This window comes from Diabrotica undecimpunctata, chromosome 10 (assembly GCF_040954645.1).
Source record: "Diabrotica undecimpunctata isolate CICGRU chromosome 10, icDiaUnde3, whole genome shotgun sequence".
NCBI classification, from domain to species: Eukaryota; Metazoa; Arthropoda; class Insecta; order Coleoptera; family Chrysomelidae; genus Diabrotica; species Diabrotica undecimpunctata.
The window spans coordinates 59,002,283-59,022,111 of record NC_092812.1 but is presented as its reverse complement, the minus strand read 5'-3'; the positions used below and the strand labels follow the sequence as shown (position 1 = coordinate 59,022,111).

General features: G+C 32.9%; 1 protein-coding gene across 5 annotated transcripts in view; it reads left to right on the top strand.

The window, feature by feature from the left end:
• The window catches only part of LOC140451862 (insulin-like receptor), a 285,820-nt gene that overhangs the window by 174,403 nt on the left and 91,588 nt on the right, over positions 1-19,829 (top strand). For all 5 annotated transcript variants that reach the window (XM_072545775.1, XM_072545773.1, XM_072545772.1 and 2 more), the window contains one exon: positions 11,203-11,611. In XM_072545775.1, coding sequence (XP_072401876.1) covers positions 11,410-11,611 — 202 coding nt within the window. In that variant the 5' untranslated portion in view covers positions 11,203-11,409. The remainder of the gene's footprint in view (positions 1-11,202; positions 11,612-19,829) is intronic.

The following is a 19,829-nucleotide window of genomic DNA, read 5'->3' as shown; positions in this document are numbered from 1 at the left end:
CAAGGATAAGTCTCCATTCTCTCCTATTCTTCGCCTTGGCTTTCCAGTTTCCTACTCCCAGCATTCTCAAGTCTTCCTCCACCTGATCCCTAAATCGTGCACTGGGTCTGCCTCTCCTCACTCCATTTATTCTTTGGTTATAAATATATTTTGGCGGCACCATCTCATTCATTCTCTCACGAGTTATAGATACAGAAATAATATTTAGGCATGATTTTTCTTCATGATGGAGTAGTGTATTTTCTTTAAACAATCCCGCAGTGATTTTTAATCCTATTTGCCACACTACGTTAACATTAATTTATGATTACACAACTGTGAATTTGCTTCTATTAGTGCAAAGGCTTCGTGGTATGCTACTTATCCTTTTTTAAGGGGTTACATAGGTCTTGTATTTTCAAAAAATAAAAAAAAATTTGAAGTAAATTCGAGCAATATTACCGGAGATATTTGAATAACGGTCAGTTTAAAAACTTTAAATGCGTTTTTCTCCAAAATTTTGTTTTTCCATGCGGTATTCACGATTTCTAGAGAACGAAGAGATTTTCAATCGGTCGACTCGTTCTTGTTTTATACGAATTTTTGAATTCAGATGAACTTGCACCGAAATATTCTGCCTACGAGAAAGGGGGGACGAGAAAAGTTGCAGCATACATCAAGTACAGAAAGACAGTGTACATCAGATAAGAGATGATTTAGTTACAGCTACAGAAAGAGTAGTCTCAAGAAGAACAGTTAATCATAGATTACTTGTAATGGGACTTACAGTTTATTGTCCGATTTTGATGTTACTTTTGACACTACGTCATAAGGCTTGACGCTTAGAATGATCGCTTGGCAAAACTGGAATGGCCAATGGAATTTTGTCTGCTTTAGTGATGAATCTAGGTTTTGTTTGGGTGGCTCTGATGGGCGCATAAGGGTAAGACGTCGAGGTGAGAGACGAAATATAGACTTGGCTTTTGAACTTCATACAGCAAGACAACCAAGCATTTAGGTATGGGGTGCTATATGTTTGGGAAGCAGATCACCTCTAGTTCATATGTTCATAGTTCTAGCACTCTGAGAGATCGACGGTATATTGGTGAAGTACTGCAACCGGTTTTACATCCATTACAAATACGATAAGTATACGATATACTTAGTTATAGCTAGGATAAGTTTAGCAGATGAAAAACAGGGTTTTCGTAGTGGTAGATGCAATATACTCCCTGCTGCAGTCTATATTGCAAGGTAAAGTCAAAGGTAAGCGAGGACCCGGTAGAAGGAGAATATCATGGCTGCGGAATTTAAGAACATGGTTTAAGAAAACCTCAACGGAGCTGTTTCGAGCCACAGCGAGCAAGGTCATGATTGCCAATATGATTTCCAACATCCGAAACGGATAGGAACCAGAAGAAGATGCAATATTTGTTACAAAACAAATTACTGAGAAATCACTAGATTAAATAATAGACCAGCATTTTTGTGTCTGATTGACCTAAAGAAAACGTTTGACAGAGTAAGACTCAAAGATGTAATCCATCTTCTGTGTAATAGAGAAGTTACCCTAAATATTATAAAAACTATCGAAAACATCTACCAAAACAACAAAATGGAAGTCAGAATAGATGGACAACTTCCAGAACCTATCGAAATAGGCAGCGGAATAAGACAAGGGGATTAATTGAGCCTCATGCTCTTGAATTTGATCATGCATGAAATCATCAAAAGCGTTAATAAAGGAAGAATTTACAGAGTGGGAAACAAAGAAATAAAAATACTCTGTTACGAAGACGAAGCAATATTGATAGCCCAAGATGAAGATAGTCTGCAAAGACTGGTTCACAGATTTAACATAAGGGCAAAAGAATTTAATGTGACAATCTGAGAGTGAAATTGTCAGTGAGAGATCAAGAGCGAGAGATCAACAGACACATTAACACTGAGGTGAAGTCAAGAATTTATAAAGCCAGTGTAAGACCAATAATGACATATGCCTCAGAAACAAGACCCGACACAGTCACAACGCAAAGGCTACTGGAAACGGCAGAGATGAGAGTACTGATAAGAATTACAGGAAATACGCTGAGAAATCAAAAGAGAAGTGAAGACATTAGAAGAAAATGTAACGTACAGTGTATAAATGAATGGACACAAAGTAGAAAAAAAGAATGGAATAACCACATGAGCAGAATGAAAGAGACCCGAGTAAGTCACCAATCGGAAGAAGAAGTATCGGACGACCGCGCAAAAGATGGAGTGGCAATCTTCCATAGAGGTATTAATCCGCCAATGAACAAGCAGAATTGCTTGTAAAGAGAAAGAAGAAGAAGAAAAACAGCTTGATCTTTTGATGTAATTAGGAAGGGTGATAATTTGGATAAGTATATAATAGTGTTATGTTATTATTAACCTAATTTATTGTTTTTATTTATTATTAAAGGTTCTACACTTATAACACTTATAAGTTTATTTAAAGTCTTTATTTGCACAATATAACTAATTTATATTACACCAATAAATATATAATTTATCTACGTGCGTTACATTTTAAATACTCGACGCGATGTTCAAAAACTAACCAACTGTTTACAACAAAATTCCTCTTTAAATATAAAATGCCGTTATTCGAGAATCGCGGCGATCCCCCATCGAAGAGCCAAGAAAGTCACCCATGCTGGTTTTATTCGGCCTGCCTCTGGAAATTTCGAATCGTGGGTGACTCATCATCATTCAGGTAAACAGGTCTTTCAACTGAGCGCCGAAATTACTAGAAATAGAAAAGAATTAGTAATAATATTTACAGTTTTATACGCCGTAATATTTATCGTAACAATAGTCTAGATAATTTCAGTACAGAATCAAACTACACAGGACATAATTTGTCTACTATTGAATACCTGTATATACTTGGACATAACTGGAATAACAAATACGGAAAGTTCAACTCATGAAGAAGATTTCACGATACTTATAACAGGTTAAAGACTAAGAAGAAGAAAGGACGTGTGTCTTTGTGGCAGGAGGACACATAGTGCATAACTATCCGAATGCCATTGAATGCCCATGACTCTTGTTGGCTGGTTTATTACATCGTGTCATCGTGTGTATCCATTTTAATTGCTTCAAGAAAGGAAAACTGTATCTAATAATGGTTTTATTTTATTGGGGATTCCGTTCTTATTTATGGTTATGGTTGTGTTATACAAGACAATTTTAGTAGTTATAGTTTTTTAAACTAGGCATACATATATTACATTATTATTTAAGCTGATAAAAATTCAAGTTGGTTGTTTTGAATAACAAATAATAAGTTTGGCACGCCGGAAATTCCACGCTTGAGTTTGGAACGTGTACAGGCTGTCTCAGACTTCACCGTCATCATTACACACTTACCATTATCGTAAATATTGTATGCGTTACAAAATTTAACTATTTTCTAAACTTCAAACTGTTTATTCACTCAATAATTCCTTTATCAACATCGTTTCCTTCTAGAGTGATACACTGATTTCAACGCTTGTTTTTCTATTTCCATTGTTTGTACTCTATTTTAGTGTAACTGTCAGTGCAATATCTACATGTCCTTGATGTTCTGTGATGATAGTCTTTCGTCAAAATTTCCAGTATACGTGAATATGATTTGATAATCTTCAGATCTTTGTGCATATAACTATTGTTAACACATCAAGGTAAAATTTGTTCAGAATTATAGTATCATAACTTGTTAATCTCCAGTAAGTAAAAATCAATATTTGCTTGTGAACATTCTATTGTTGCGTACTGTAACGGTTTTTCTAGAAGCTGCTTTCAAAAATCACTTTTTAATCATTTCCAGAATTTACTGTTTTTTTGTTTTTGTCTATGTTCGTATATGTTTACGTCTTGTTTTTACAGCAAATCCCAACAAATCCAGAAGTACTTAAGGATATTATATTTCCGAACAAACGTTACATTTATCATCTGTATTAGCCCCTATAGACCAGAAAAATATCAAATAAAAAGCATTTTTCGTGACTCTCTTTTATACGGGCATTTAACAACTCTATAATGTAACAAATATATTTTAAACAATTAATTGTTATAAACTTTGTAAAAATATAAATAAAAATAGTAAAATTGTACGTTGTCATTATGTTAATTATATATGTAGATTAATTCCATAATTTGTATTTATAATTAGGGATACAAAGTTTATAACAATTAATTTGTGTAAAATATATTTAATGTTTTTAAGAAAAAGTAGTTTTAAGAATAATAAGTATAATTAAAAAAATGAACACGTATAGATTTGATTTTCAAATAAAATTTTGTGAAATTATTGATAAAAAATATCATTTATAACTATAATAAATAAATATTTAAGTTGCTTATCATTTCACAGCCTTTTCTACTACTAATAATAAGAGTAAAATTTTGCAAAATATATAGTTATTTTAACTTGTTTAAACAAATTACTCGGTTAAATAAACGATTCATAAATTATTAACTCATGCATTTAAATATATTAGTATGCCACGAGGTACACCAAATTAAAAAAAAATCAATTTTCGTTGATTCGAACCGGAGATATTGCGACTTTTATAAATTTGAATTTATGAATTCAGTTTTTGAAATATTAAAATGGCTTCGCTTTTAAATCCTTTATCTGTGGCGCACCATGGACGGCTCATTTTTAAAGGAATCATTTTTAATTTTTTTTTGTCTAAACTTGTTCTTTTTAAATCGCGTATTGTTTATAAACAAATCCTCGGTGAATTTAAAAAAAAACACTCTGGTTTTAGGGTCATAATGTTTTTTTTAATTCGTGTAAAAATTTCAAGATGGCGATTGTTTATTAGCTTAAAATCGGTACTTTTGAAAACCTATTTGCAATATTTAACACAAACTTTTTAATCGTTAAATCATTTAATCTGATAAAAAAAGTCTTTTTCTTCAATTTGCTGCTTTCAAAATTCACGTAGACGCAATAGTTTACGCATAATATAGTTGTAGATAAAAGCTTTTTGGGATAAACAATTTCAATTTTGCAATAACTATTAAGCCGAACTTCTTGAAATTTTTAAAACTAAATATTTGTGATATCTTCCTTATTCTAGCGCGAGGTTTTTGTGCATTTTTAGAAAAGTTAATATTTAGTTCAAACAAGCTCCATTGATAGAAGATTTGTTCAAAATTTGGCTGGAAGACCATCAAAAATGTAGAAAGATGAACAATAAATTAGGATGGCGATCTTACTACCATTTGGAGCGTAATAAGCAATGTAATAAATTCAAATTCGAAGGACCACCGGCTAACGTGGGAATAAAAGAATACAAGCATTAACAAATATGTAGTTTAATGACTAACTTTGTTACTATAACTAAATTAAGATCTGGTCAAAGTTTTTTCGTAGAGTTCTTATATATAAACCTCCGAAACACTGTTCGATTCACACAAGTCCGCGAAACACAATACACTTGAGCACTGTTACAGTTTTAAGGTCACTAACTAGGACATGAACTAAGGATGTTTCCTTTCCTAATGATAAACTTAATCAACAATAAGCGTTTGCTAAACGTGTATCTTTTGAACTATAAGCGAGACGCACAATAACTATATAAAATGCGCAAACAATATAATTGCAATTTCTACCAGAGGATTAGTGGGGGGACAACTTCGAAATTTCTATTAAGTTAGGTAAAACCACCTTTTGAATATTTGCTACCCGGGATTTCCTGAGTAAGGTGGCTAAAAACAACTTTTGAAGGTAAAAATTATTTTACTACCAGAGGCGTACACTTCTTACAGAAATGTATCCACTATATTATGAATCTTAATGTGTGCTTCTTTTAATTTGTAAACATTTTGTGTTCGTCTAAGCTTTTCGTTTCCTAAAACTCTTTATTGATTTACTGCCTCTTGTTTTGTTTTTTTCTATGAATATGTAAAAGTATTTCAACGACATTTTACCTTATTTTGTTAGGTGGAATATTTTAAACTAATCTAGAAATGTATTTGAATACATTTTTTTTTGCAAACAACCTTTAATAAGACCGCGGAAAATACTATTGTACATAGAGATTTACATAAAATGTGCATGGTAAATAAACCTTCTGTATGCACCAATACGCGGTAAATAAGTATAAAGTTCAACTAATGTTGAAACAATATCAAACCTTACTTGACAAAGATAATTTTAATTAAATTGATAGTCCAAAATAAAACTAAATTATATACAGCCAAGTTCAAACCGAATTGCGAAAAATTTTAACAAATCGTTTATAGCATACACAATAGGATCACCATGGTAATAGACATGGCAGTGGCGTTTCAAAATATACAAATTTTTAAATATTGAGAAACACAAGGTATTAAACACTAATGTAGATTTTGTATTTACAAATATTATTTTATATTTAAAACCGTAATTACAACAATATAGACCAGAGAAATTAGGAAATAAAAAGTATTTTTCGTGAAACTCTTTGATACAGGTATCTAAAAACTGTTTTTAATAAATTTTGTGATAACATTATGTAATAAACAAAATATGCAAAAGATTAAACGTAATTTTTTACTTATAAACAATATATAAGAAATGGAAGATCGCTATTTGATTCTAAATATTGAAAGGTGAAGACCGGTAATTTATATGGAAAATTGACACAATTTTACTAAAAAAGCATGAAAAATCATTAAAATGAGAGCTTGTAAAGTTACTTTTGTTAATTTATTGCTTAATTATTGTATAAATAGCTTCAAAAGTAGATTTTTTGAATATTATTAATAACTTTTCTAAGAATGCACAAGAAAGTTTAATTTCGCGTGATAATAGGGACAATATTACATGTATTCATCTATAAAAATTTCAAGAAGTTTTACCTAACAGATATTACAACACTGAATTTGTTTATCCCAGAAAGCTTTCATCAACAACGTTATTATGCGTAAACTATTAGGTCTGCATCAACACAAAACAAGAAATGAGGGACATAGTGACATCCGTTGAACGTGGTAAAGATGATTTCGGGATACCCGACGTCATGGCCATCGATTCCGATTTTGATGAGGATTCTGACGCGGAGACATTTTACCGGTTCCTTCAACATGGTACACCCCAACATGACGCCAATCACCTATTGTTTCAACTTCCTCCTCAACTCCAAATGTAGCATGCAGAAAATTCCTTAAAAAGTATTTAATATTCAAGTAATCAAAATTTTCTAGTACGCCCCTGGGCCGAGTATAAATATTTCCCCAATTCTCTGTTTACATTGTGATGTCCTATGTAACTACGACGTTAAATATGGTTAGATTTATTAGTATGCGTTAGTTTTGAGATTTTAACTGGGAATGATTCGAGGTCAAATAGCGTGTTTGACAAGAATTTTGGGTTTGCCCATTGCAAGAAATGATACGCGGGGTAAGGGACGGTACGATTAGGAAGGTTGAAGAGGAGTTAGGTTTGAAAGGGTGGCCAAAATGAGCAGACGTATTTAGTTTAGTCGGTCAAGAAGCCGGCAAATTTGTTGGAAATAGTGAATTATACTCTATGTAAAGTGTCAGTTTTTGAAGAGTAATCACTATTTCTGTGTTTCTAAGTATCTAAGAGATTTGTGTCACTTATAACAACTTTTAAACATAACCACAATGGTTCTAGTTTTTTAAGAAGCCGTTTCCAGGGTGTGTCCAATTTGCCAGTTTCAACCTCAGACTTCAATGTCCTAAGCAGCCGTCTCAGAGCATCTTTCACAGTATGGAGATGAATTTGTTCGAGTGGCAGAGAGTATAGTTTAAATTCCAGCTCCTAACCCCAGAAAATCTAAAGTAACTTTAATGAAATCCAGGTAACTATTTTGTGTTTTTTAGGACGGAAGAACCTTTTCTTTCCTCCAGCAGGAAGTTTCCTCGAAGCGGCGTCTCATTTCAAATAGCTAGAGGGAACTCTTGTGTTTTGTTTGTCTGTTTGTTCCAGGAGATTCATGTAAATACCCCTGTGTTTCATTTTTGTATTAACCCCAATCCAATCCCATTGTTTCATTCACTTATCCACGACCCAGCTACTCCAAATAAACCCTGAGCGCCGTTCGCATAAGTTTCGTTTATTTTGCTTATCTTATCTCTGTCCCCAATTTTCAACCCCCCATAGTAATACCCTATGTGGTAGGGCAAAATATTTCGTTACAATGTCAGTATAAATCACATTAGTGATGAGTTTTCTGTGGAGTCAGATGATAACGTCGCAGATCCTGACTTTAAGTAAGAAGTTAGTTCATGCAAAAGACTTGAATTGTCTGACATGGAAAGTGATTCTGATGAAGAGATGCAGCCACCTGGCACAAAATATGACTGGACCAAATCGTACCAACCAATAAAATTCTCCCACGCTCATTTTACTAGTAAAATTGGATCTAACATTGAAATTGACACAAGCAATCCCCTGTCAATTTTATGCTTATTGCTAATGGAAAAATATTTACTGCAAAATAGTAATTTGTATGCTCATCAAAAAACCACCAAGTTGGAATTTTCATTATAAGAGTTAAAAGCATTTCTTGGCATGGTTCTATACATGGACTTCAATACCTTTCGTCGTATGAAACTATATTGGTCCAATGATGAAAACTTTCATTCCAAAAGAATTGGAGGAATTATGGCCCTAAAGAGATTGCTGAAAATTATAAGGTTTATCTACCTAAATGACAACACGAAGATGCCACAGAAAGACTCTAAAGGATTCGACAAACTTTACAAATTACTTTTATTATAATATATAATATACTATAATTGCTCATTCATGAATCACTTAAAGGAGACATTTGCATGTGTTTACAATCCATCGCAGAATATAGCAATAGTTGAGTCAATGAATGGTTTCAAGGGACGCTCTTCGATGAAACAAGACCTTCCTATGAAGCCCATCAAACGGGGATTTAAAGTTTGGGCTTGTTGTTCCGATTGCAGATTTCGGGCTGTTTGCTGAGACCGGTTTCCTTCTAGATTTTGACGTGTATACCGGAAGGGAGGATAATAATAATGGTTTTATAGGTCTTATAACAATACTTAGATACATTTGTTTTAACAGAAAGATAAGATATTTTGGAGTAGCTATTTCTCTGTAATTTTTCTCTATAATTTCTCTTAGTATAGGCCACATTTTAGTCCATATTTATTGATTCGACATTATCGAAAGTCTTTGAGTACTCAGTGACTGTATGATAGTTGTTGTAATCTGTTTGTGATCCTTTTTTGTATGTAGAAATAAAGTGAGCTTACTATACCATTAAGTCATAACTTTCTACATTAACTGCAAAGTATAAATCAATATTTTTTACGATTTATGGAATTGGCGTTTATTTGATGGAAATACGCGTTCAATAATATAACTAAATTTATAATATAATATTGTATCATCTTAATAAATTATACTATTTGTATCTCCATTATTAGCTAATATATTTATGGAAGATTTCGAAACAAATATTATTTCTAAACAAAATTTAAAATCCTCAGTATAGTGAAGATATGTTGGTATATGTGATGTGTTCTCAATGTGGCCTCATGGATCAGACATGTTGGGCACATTTTTGAATAATATAAACGATACAGAAGAGATAATATAAACATTTACCATGGAAAAGGAAACAAATCCAATCACAACATCAATTTAAAAAGGGAATCATTCATTTCTTATATGATAGAGAAAAAAATAACTTGTTTTAACAAAAATTTGTTCTTATTCTATTCTATTATCCTTTGCCGTTATAAAAAAGGAATTTTCAAGAATAGAGCTAATGGTAGAACGGGATCCTCTAACATTCACAAGAAATAATACGAGGAAAATGACAGCGACTCATAGTGACCCATATTGGAAGTGACAGCTGCTTTCTAAAAGACAGTGGTTAAATTTTTTTATCAAAAAAAAATGGTGATTACCATGAGATATGAATGCAGATCGTTTGGAACAGTGGTTTCAATATGTTCTGCAACGTGTTGAAGATCACTGCGTCATCGTTATGAACAAGGCATTATACCATAGTCGCCGGAGTGAACAAATTCCGACTGCAAACAGCCGAAAGGCTGAAATGCAAAAATATCTCGGGGAAAAAAATATTCCGTACTATAAAAATGCAGTTAGGGTAGAGTTGATGTGTTTAATCAAACAACATCGTCCTAATTATATCGATTACGTAGTGGATGCTTGTGCTCGTGGTGATACTGTTTTAAGACTTCCACCAAATCACTGCGAATTGAACCCAATTGAGCTATTCTGGGCCCAAACAAAGGGTTATGTGGCACGTCATAATGTAATCTTTAAAATTGAAGATGTGAAGCGTCTGCTAAATACTGCTATTGATGAGGTTACGCCATTAGCATGGCAGAATGCTATTTCCCATGTACGGAAGGTCGAAAAACGAATGTGGGAGTTAGATGTTCGTTTTAAGGAAACACATTTTCTTACGCGCAGCCAATGATTCAAAATTTCCAAGAATTCATGAAAAGCACGTGATTTCGGCAACATTTGACCAATTACGGCTCGTGAATTTTTATTTATAGTCTCATTTAATATTTGCCAGACTTTAGTGGAATGAATTATCTTCCCATTAAGTCGTCCTAGGAACGCTACTAAAAATAATGATAATATCATTTTAAAGTCATCTACTCGTACTTTAAAATGTATAACATATCTGAATTGCCAATATGAATGAGTCAGATAAAACTAAATTATTAGAAGAATTGTTTTACCAAGTACCAAAAGTACAGTTTGTTTAATTTATTGTTTTGTATTTAAAAAACTAGTTCCGAAGTGACATTCGAAACGTCAAAATAGACTTATTGTAAAATAAAATTGTGGCTTATTCCCAATGAAAATAGTATATAATCTAAAATAGTTATATGTAAAAAATTAATCGATTTATTCTGCTCTTTTTATACTGTAAATTTAATATCAGGGTGAATCAATCACGTTAGCAGTTCATCAATAGCAGTGGTTGGTTTATTCACTTGAGAAAGAGGAATGTTGTTCCAGTGAAATCATGACACAATTTGTAATTTTTGAAAACAATTGTGTTATATCTTTGGATTATAAATTATATTTTCTTATTTTCCAATTAATGGTTAAGGTATATTAAAAATTAGATAAAAAAATTTCTGATTGTGTTTTAGTATATTTTATAAATCAACAAATACTCACTCTGTATGTTATTTAGTTATTTATAGTTTGTTTTAATTTTGTAGGTGGAACAAGCTGGAAGACAATGTGATAATCAGCCGGTCCGACCACTAATATTTCAGACATTTGCCAGAGAAAACTGTAAATAACATGTTGATGATTAAGAAGCGTAACACTTCGTTCGTCACAAGTTTGTCACATCGCTATTTACGTCCGACATTTTATAGAAGAGCTTGTCTAAATAATTTACCCATGCGTACGGGTCGTCACTGATGGCCGTCAACGGCTTAGCGTGTACAGCCCAGTTCCGCCGAGATTCCGGCTGGCGCATTTCTGGCTGTCGTTATGTCAAGACGTTACTACTGTACAGCCTTCTACTTAGCACCACTTTTCCCGGATTTCTCAGCCCTGTCAAAGCGGACTCTGAGCCCATTCCTCTATCGGATTCCATTAATGAAAATGACGCCAAGCGGAGTAAGTACTTTCCTGTTTAACTTAAAAAAAATTACGTACTGTTTTATTTCTTTAAAAAAACAAACCAAACAGACTTTGAAAAATTAAAATCGGTCCATTGGAAGCCGAAATATCGCAAACTTATTATTAAAAAATAACAAATTATTGACTCTATCTTGCTTATAAGTTTGCTCTTACTCAACGGAAAAATATTTAAAGCACCGCATTTTAAAACTGTGATTATAAGCTTTAAAATTAATTTTAAAAAATTAAATTTTGTCAATTTTTTCGAAAAAACTGAAGCTGTTCTCACTTGAAGTTCCTTTTTGTGTGGGGATCATCCCATTCTGGGTTTGGTTTTACAGTTTCTGGTGTGACTTTGCTGTTTCCACTCTCTTTGCTTGTCCTTTCTATATTTCTAATTTCCATACTCCTTAAGTCTTCTTCCGCTTGTTGTCTTTATCTCAGTTTAGGTCTGCCTCTGGTTGTTTTATCTGGTGGTATCCATTCCGTTATAACTCTCAACGGATTGCTCTTCTCTCTTGTCATTATGTGTCCATACCATCTAATTCTTTGTGCTTTTATTGCTCTAACTATGTTCTCTTGACCCATCCATTCTTGTCTTTCGTGATTCATCCATTGTCTTGCATCCTCTTCGTTTTCCTTCTTTGGTCCCAGTATTTTTCTGATAATCTTCCTCTCAAAAACTTTCAATTGCTCTTCTCCTCTTGCTATTAATGTAAATGTTTCTGCAGCATATACTACTATTGGTCTTATGGCCGTTTTGTAGATTTTCATTTTTGTGTTTTGGCTTATCTTATTATCTCAAACATTTTTTTATTTCTATAAAACGCTGTATTTCCCGCTTGAATTCTTCTTTTATATCTACACTTTTATTTCTTCTGTTAAGTCTATAACTAGTTCCTTCTTTAGGATGCCCAAGTTGTAGACTTCAAAAACTTTACTGCAGCTGGCTGTCAGAGGTAATAAATATTTTGGACGAATTGAGGGGTTTTTTCTGTTACAGGTTCACAACTTGTAGATATTTAATTATAATTTGGCTATCAAAGCTAATAAAGATTTTGGGAGAATTGAGGCGTTCCTTGTGGCAACCTTTGAGTATAAAATTGTACTGCTAGGATCCATTATTTTTAATGGGAGTAAACTACAATTTTAATTGGAACATGTTATATTTGACGTTTTGATTTGCACCTTGGAAATCAATCTCAAAATAAAACTTACACTATTTCGTATGTGAACTTTGTCGTGATTGCACCAAAAGATCAGGTTTCAACTTTAGTAGCTGGTATGTCCACAACTAGCTTCCGCCCTCTAATATTTTAAAGGTTCAGCTTATTGTCCCTGAGACGTTTCTTCCGTCTGCAAGTGGTATTATGCCCTCTTGTGGTCTTTGGAAGCTACAGGTGTCCGTGTTTAGAGATTTCTGCAGCCTTATTAACCATCCGTTCCATTTTTTCTTTAAGAAAGTACTTTACGTGATGTTAAAACGCTCTTTTTCAGCATATATCAACCCAAAATACCATTCATGAGTCGATTAATAGCCTGTATCGTATATCTCTCCAGCAGTTACCAAGTTGCTGCCTGAGCTTCTTTCTTTCAAGCTCCCAATGAAGATTAATATGAAAGATGATGTCTGGAACCTCCAGTAGATCTTATGACAGTCCTGTCTGGACATTCAACTGCGACACAGATTTAGTCACAGTACAGTACATATTTACCTTGCATGTTGCTGGTCTCTTGGCCCTTAGTCCACTAGCAGCTGTTTGTCTAACTCAAACCCATCGCCACTTAAGGGATTCATTAATCATCAATTTTTGTGTCTTCAATGATGATTCAAGTATTCCCCATGTATTTTAATACCTAGTTCGCAATGCGGTTTATTGAAAACATTCGTGAATGATACCTTCAATCTTTTATAGTTTGTGGAATATTACCAGGTTTATAAGATTTTTATTTTTATATATTTTTGCAGATTCTTGTAACCTATTAGGTTGTTTCTGATCGGATCTGAAATTTGTAATTATGGTGTTTTTCGTTCTTATAAAATTTTGTCTAGTAATTTGTATTCTAAGCGCAATTTCTATTGAAAATTTAATTGATTATATTGATTCAATCTGTTTGCATTTGTTCACTAGTTTTATACAATCGTTTTGAATTTTAATGGGAATAATTTGCTATGATGACCATTATTTTTTCTTTGGTTTTGTTTATTATTTCACTGCAAAATTATTATGTAATACTAATCAGTAACCAAAATGAAGTCTTTTATGTAGTCAGTTGTTTCCACCATCTCTCTGCTTGCTTTTGCTTTCTTCTCAGAACTGTAATGCTTTTATTTTGGACGATTATTTGTTGTATCTGCTCTTTATTGTAGTGTTTAATGTCATTCCGAATACTTCTGGAGATCTACATGTATTTATAGAACTTATTTCTTGAGGTGCTAGCTTTTTGTGATTAGTGATAATGTGATATACCACAAAGTGGTATAATGTATGTCCTGATTATAATGTTCACCACCGTCACCTTTTTGCTTTACTCGCAAAACCCTATGATGTCTCTGCCGATATTCTTTAGTTCCTCCTTTCGTTCAAGTATCTTCTTTTCTGAGGACAATGTCCTGGCGTTGTAGGTAGTAATTTTTAATTTAAATTAATAATTACCGCTAGTGAAACGTGATACCCTAGAAACATGTCAAATGATGACTATATGATGACATTATCAAAATTTTTAAATCACGAGTATTACGCAAATGGATACTCTTGGTAGAAGCCGTATCACTTTTGTTATTTGAATTCTTACCAGCAATTACAACTGGCAACATTACTACTTGTGCTGTTAATTGGGCTATTGACAATCATTTAATTCGTTTCAAATCTTACTACGTAGTTTATATTTATTTACACAGCGAAACTTTTCCGTGCTTATATTTAGGAGTATAGGTTACCAGGGATATTTCATATATTATATCTGATTTAATTGGCATTCCTTAGTACATTATATCTGACCATTAACATTAATGAGCAGTTTGTTTCATTTAACTTAGTTTGCTTTACTAAATATTACAACTATTCAGTAATTTCGAAACAATTTTTGAGAATAAGTCACTCTTGAGGTAGAATTTTGGTGCGTTTTGGATGTATTTAGCTACCTAATTGTTTTGAGACCAGTTTTAATTTAGCTTAAGTAAAAATAAGTGAAAAATCGAGAGATTCAGATATAAAATTTGATAATTCTGTCTTCACAAATAAAATTTACAAAAAGCTCATACAGTTCCAGCCTTTGTTCGTCACTCTCTGTATTAACTGTTTAACTCCGAAAATATGATGTGGATCATGTGGTTTATGAATACAGGGAATGATTCAAGAAAGAATATCTGTTGGTCGAAGGCAGAATTCTTGGTTAAAGAATCTAAAGACTGATATTAATGCAAACCTCCGGAGGGAGACGGTTTCTAAGAAGAAGAGAGTTCTAGCATAAACTCTTATCGCCTTTTTTGTGGAACGCGGTATTCAATCGGTAGTAGCTACCGGTGATGTGTACAAGCACAGAGACGTAAACAACGCGAGCTTATGACTCGCGGTTACTGGGAATTTCTCGTTCATGGGGTACAATTGCAAGCCCCAATCCCTAGCGGCTTACCTGTGTCGCTCGGTCAGGGAGGACACGCTGATTCCTTCAGGGTAGCGCGCGTGCGGCCCAGAACATCTAAGGGCGTCACAGACCTGTTATTGCTCAATCTTGTGTGGCTAAAAGCCGTCTGCTGCTCTAAAAAAATTGTGTGTAAGCCGATAGTAAAAACTATCACACTAATGGGCCTTTGGGATGTCGAAATACGCCTAGTTAGTAGGTTAGAGTCACGTTCGTTATCGGAATTAACTAGACAAATCGCTCCACGAACTAAGAACGGTAAGCATCACCTCCCACCAAATCAAGAAAGAGCTCTCAGTCTGTCAATCTTCCGATGTCCGGGCCTGTTGAGGTTTCCCGTTCTCATATCATCGCTTTTTTCCATTCGTGTTTGGCAGCTTTTTCTGGTCAATATTGTCTTATTTACTGCCTTCCAACCTTTACAACCTTCCATAAAGGTATTAATCCGCCAATGAACAAGCAGAATTGCTTATAAAGAGGAAGAAGAGAAGAAAAAGTTAAAAATGTTCCACGCATGTTCCTAATTTTTTGACTGTATTTTAATGCTTCTTGTTTATTTCTGAAAAAGGTATGTTTCTGAACCACTGTGTTTTATTCCTGTTAAGTTTTTGGTAAAAATTTCAATAGAAATTGAAAAAATACAGAAGACAGGGAACCAGGGAAGATCTAGGAAGAGCTTTAAAAACAACTAGGACTAGGAGAAAAAGAAAACTGTCATACTGGCCCCTTGTACCGAAGGTTACATGTAAATAATGAAAATTAAAACAATATTTGAAGCACGTAGTTCAAATATTTCCTTGTTTATAAACACCTCCTTCAATAGGAAAAGAAGACTCTTCATCATCATCATCTTGGTGCTACAGCCCTTAGAGGGCCTCGACCTTCTCAAGCTTTCTACGCCATTCTATTCTGTCCATCGCTTGCATTTTCCAGTTGCCGACTCCGATCCACATCTTGTGTTACCCCGTCCATCCACCTCAGCTTTGGTCTACCCCGTCTTCTCATTCCCACGGGTTGCGCTGTTAGAATCTTTTTTATCATGTTTTGACTCAGGGGCTCGGGCTACATGTCCTGCCCACTGCAGGCGGTTTCTCTTAATTATAGTGGTAATATCTTTACCACCAAACGTATGCTTGTAGATATTCTGCAGTTCAAAGTTATATCTACGCCTCCATATTCCGTTCTCACAGACCGCTCCGAATATCTTCCGTAGCACCTTTCTTTGAAGAATGGATAGAGCGGATTCATCTGTTTTCGTTAGCGTCCATGCCTCTGATCCATATGTGAGAACGGGGACTATCAGTATTCTATACAGCCTTATACGAGTTTTTTGAGACAGACGTTTGTTAGCTAAGTACTTTGATAGACCATGATAACACGTGTTTGCAATTATTATTCGCATTTTTATTTCCTCAGATGTGTATTATTGGAAAAGGAAAAGAAGACTCTGTTACTGCTAAATTTCATTAAACAAATTGCAAAATTTTAAGTTGCTTAATATTGTGATATTTCATACACGTGATAACATTTGTATTTTTCAAATTATTAATTCTAGCAGCATTCAGCAAAATTATTTGTCACCTTTAATTTATTATTTATTTTCTCAGGAATTTAATTTAGACTGCCTACGCGGTTTAGTAATTTAATAAAGTTATTATATTATATATTGTCACTGCCTGTTCAGTGGAACCACGGTTATCGGCTGGTTAAATTATTATAACCCACATTATTCACAGCAGTATTGCATTTCTCATCATTTTTTGATTGCAAGTTTTATTATCGAACACTTAACGACGCTAACTTGTCGTCAGATAGGATAACGGTTGAAATTTATTCATATTATTTATCGCCTGCATACCGTGCAGATATCCCCCTCCAATAAAATTATTATGTTTTCATATTGTTTTATACTATAATAATAAGTACAATCCTCCAAATTAAGTAACCAAAAAAACACTTTTGCCCTCAAAATTTTAAGAGTGGGCAGTATTTACCGCTTATTGCCATATATCCAAATCTGCCTCGTCACTGTAGCCGTTGTATCCACTACTAGACCAGGTGGTATCTGTCTTGGGTTGAGTAAATCTTCCTTTTTGTTGCTATATGCAGCTACACATTTTAGAAAAAATATATAACGACAAAAAAGTTTAACAAATAAATTTCCTATAAGACAAAATTGATTGCAAATTGAAAAAAATAATAATTATTATTGCAAAATTAGCAAAACCTAAATTTTTGAAAAAGAATTAATAATTTTCAAACTTATGCAGAGCCAAAACAAAAAGTTTTAAACACTTGAAAGTTTTTTTGCATATAAAAAGCCATTCAAGCTTTCAAATAAAAGTCAACCCATTGAAATTGGTTAAATAGGGGAGCCTAGGTATTGTTTTAAACAACTAGGATTTTTAAGATAAAAAAAAACAAATACTATAATTTTTTCAATTAACATTTTTTTTCTAAACTTATGTCGAAATCGCAGCAAAAGACGCATAAGAGAAAATCATTAATAGTCTAGGCGGGATCTGTAGAAATTCAGACCATAATGGACATTTTCCATAGGAAGTTATTTTTTTGCCGAAATCCCTTCAGGATGTACCCAATATCGATAATCACGATATGCGCCAGTCGCAAAGCCTGTGCTAAATTTTTTATTTAACAAAATCTGAAAACAATTGAAAATTTCTCATTTTTTTGCTCCTATTTTCGTTTATAATTCGGAAAATATTGATCCTAAAGAAAAAATTATAAGAAGTTAAAAGTTTCGTTATTCAATTTTACACAATATTTCGTAGAAATTGAAAATTTAATGTTTATTGTTAAAAAAATAGCAATAATTGGAAAAAAAAGTACAAAAAAATGAAGTTAATCCTTTAAATGTTTTCGACTTTCTAAACTTGACTTACAAGCTCCATATTCCGCCTAGAAAAACCTTTTAATATGTTTAAAACGTGTGCTAAATTTTGTTAAGATCGGTCGGATAGGTTTTTGCATAATAATTTTGCAATCCAGCCTACTGGAAAAAAATCGCAAATTTTCAAATTTATAGTAGGCCCTAAATAAGGCCCTCAGAAAGTTGCAAATTTTTTTACACATAAAGAAAGGCTCAAACTTTCAAACGCTTTTTGTAAAATTTAAATCGGTTCACTAGGAGAGCCTAGAATTTTTTTTAAAGTTTTAAACATTTTTTATATATATTAGGCTTATAAACCAATTGAATAACTTTACGAGCTTTAAACATATCAATTTCAAAATGTATACACTTAAAGAACATGAAAAGACGCTTCTTTAAAAAAAGATAGATAAAGATAGATTCGGCTTACTGGTTGCCGAGATATTGAAGGTCAAAGTTGGCATACATTTGCCGTGTAACCATAAGTGATAGAGGGCTGGTTTTTAAACAAATACCCTCGTCTTATCAAGTACTTTTTATATGAAAAGTTTTACGTAATGCGCTTCATGCCAACATCCATAAAAAAGACAAATAAAAAACCGTTTTCGCGTAAACTGTCGCTCGGAATGCATGAGAGGTGGTGGTGGGGGACATTCACTCGAAATGTGAATCGGCGAGTTTAAAATCATAGCGCGCGCTAAAAATTGCATTATCTTGGCTTCTTGTTAACCAATTTTGCTCTTTTTTTTTTGAATCCATGTCTCGGACGACAAGGATTTCAAATATATTTTCAAATAACAATTTTAATTGCAAATTGGGAAATTTGCAATAAACAATTGTATGTTACACAAGTAATTGCATTTTTTCTTCATGCATTTTTTTTGAGCTTGCAATTTATACATTGAAGTAAATTGTTACTTATAGTAAACAAATTTGTATTTATTAATTGTTAATAAATAATTTAAATTGTTAAAACAAAGGCGAACGAAAAAAAATTTTTTTTTTTTCATAAATAAACTTTATTTTGACTCAATCTTCAATAATTTTTTTTAAAGTCTTTTTCTTTTTTTGGAAGGATATGTTTAAAGCTCGTAAAGTTATTCAATTTGTTTATAAACCTCAAAAATGTTTAAAACTTTAAAAAATTTTCTAGGCTCTCCTAGTAAACCGATTTGAATTTTACAAAAAGCGTTTGAAAGTTTGAGCCTTCCTTTATATGTAAAAAAATTTGCAACTATCTGAGAGCCTTATTTAGGGCCTACTATAAATTTGAAAATTTGCGATTTTTTTCCAGTAGGCTGGATTGCAAAATTATTATGCAAAACCTATCCGACCGATCTTAACAAAATTTAGCACACGTTTTAAACATATTAAAAAGCTTTTCTAGGCGGAATATGGAGCTTGTAAGTCAAGTTTAGAAAGTCGAAAACATTTAAAGGATTAACTTCATTTTTTGTACTTTTTTTTCCAATTATTGCTATTTTTTTAACAATAAACATTAAATTTTCAATTTCTAGCTAACGAAATATTGTGTAAAATTGAATAACGAAACTTTTAACTTCTTATAATTTTTTCTTTAGGATCAATATTTTCCGAATTATAAACGAAAATAGGAGCAAAAAAATGAGAAATTTTCAATTGTTTTCAGATTTTGTTAAATAAAAAATTTAGCACAGGGTT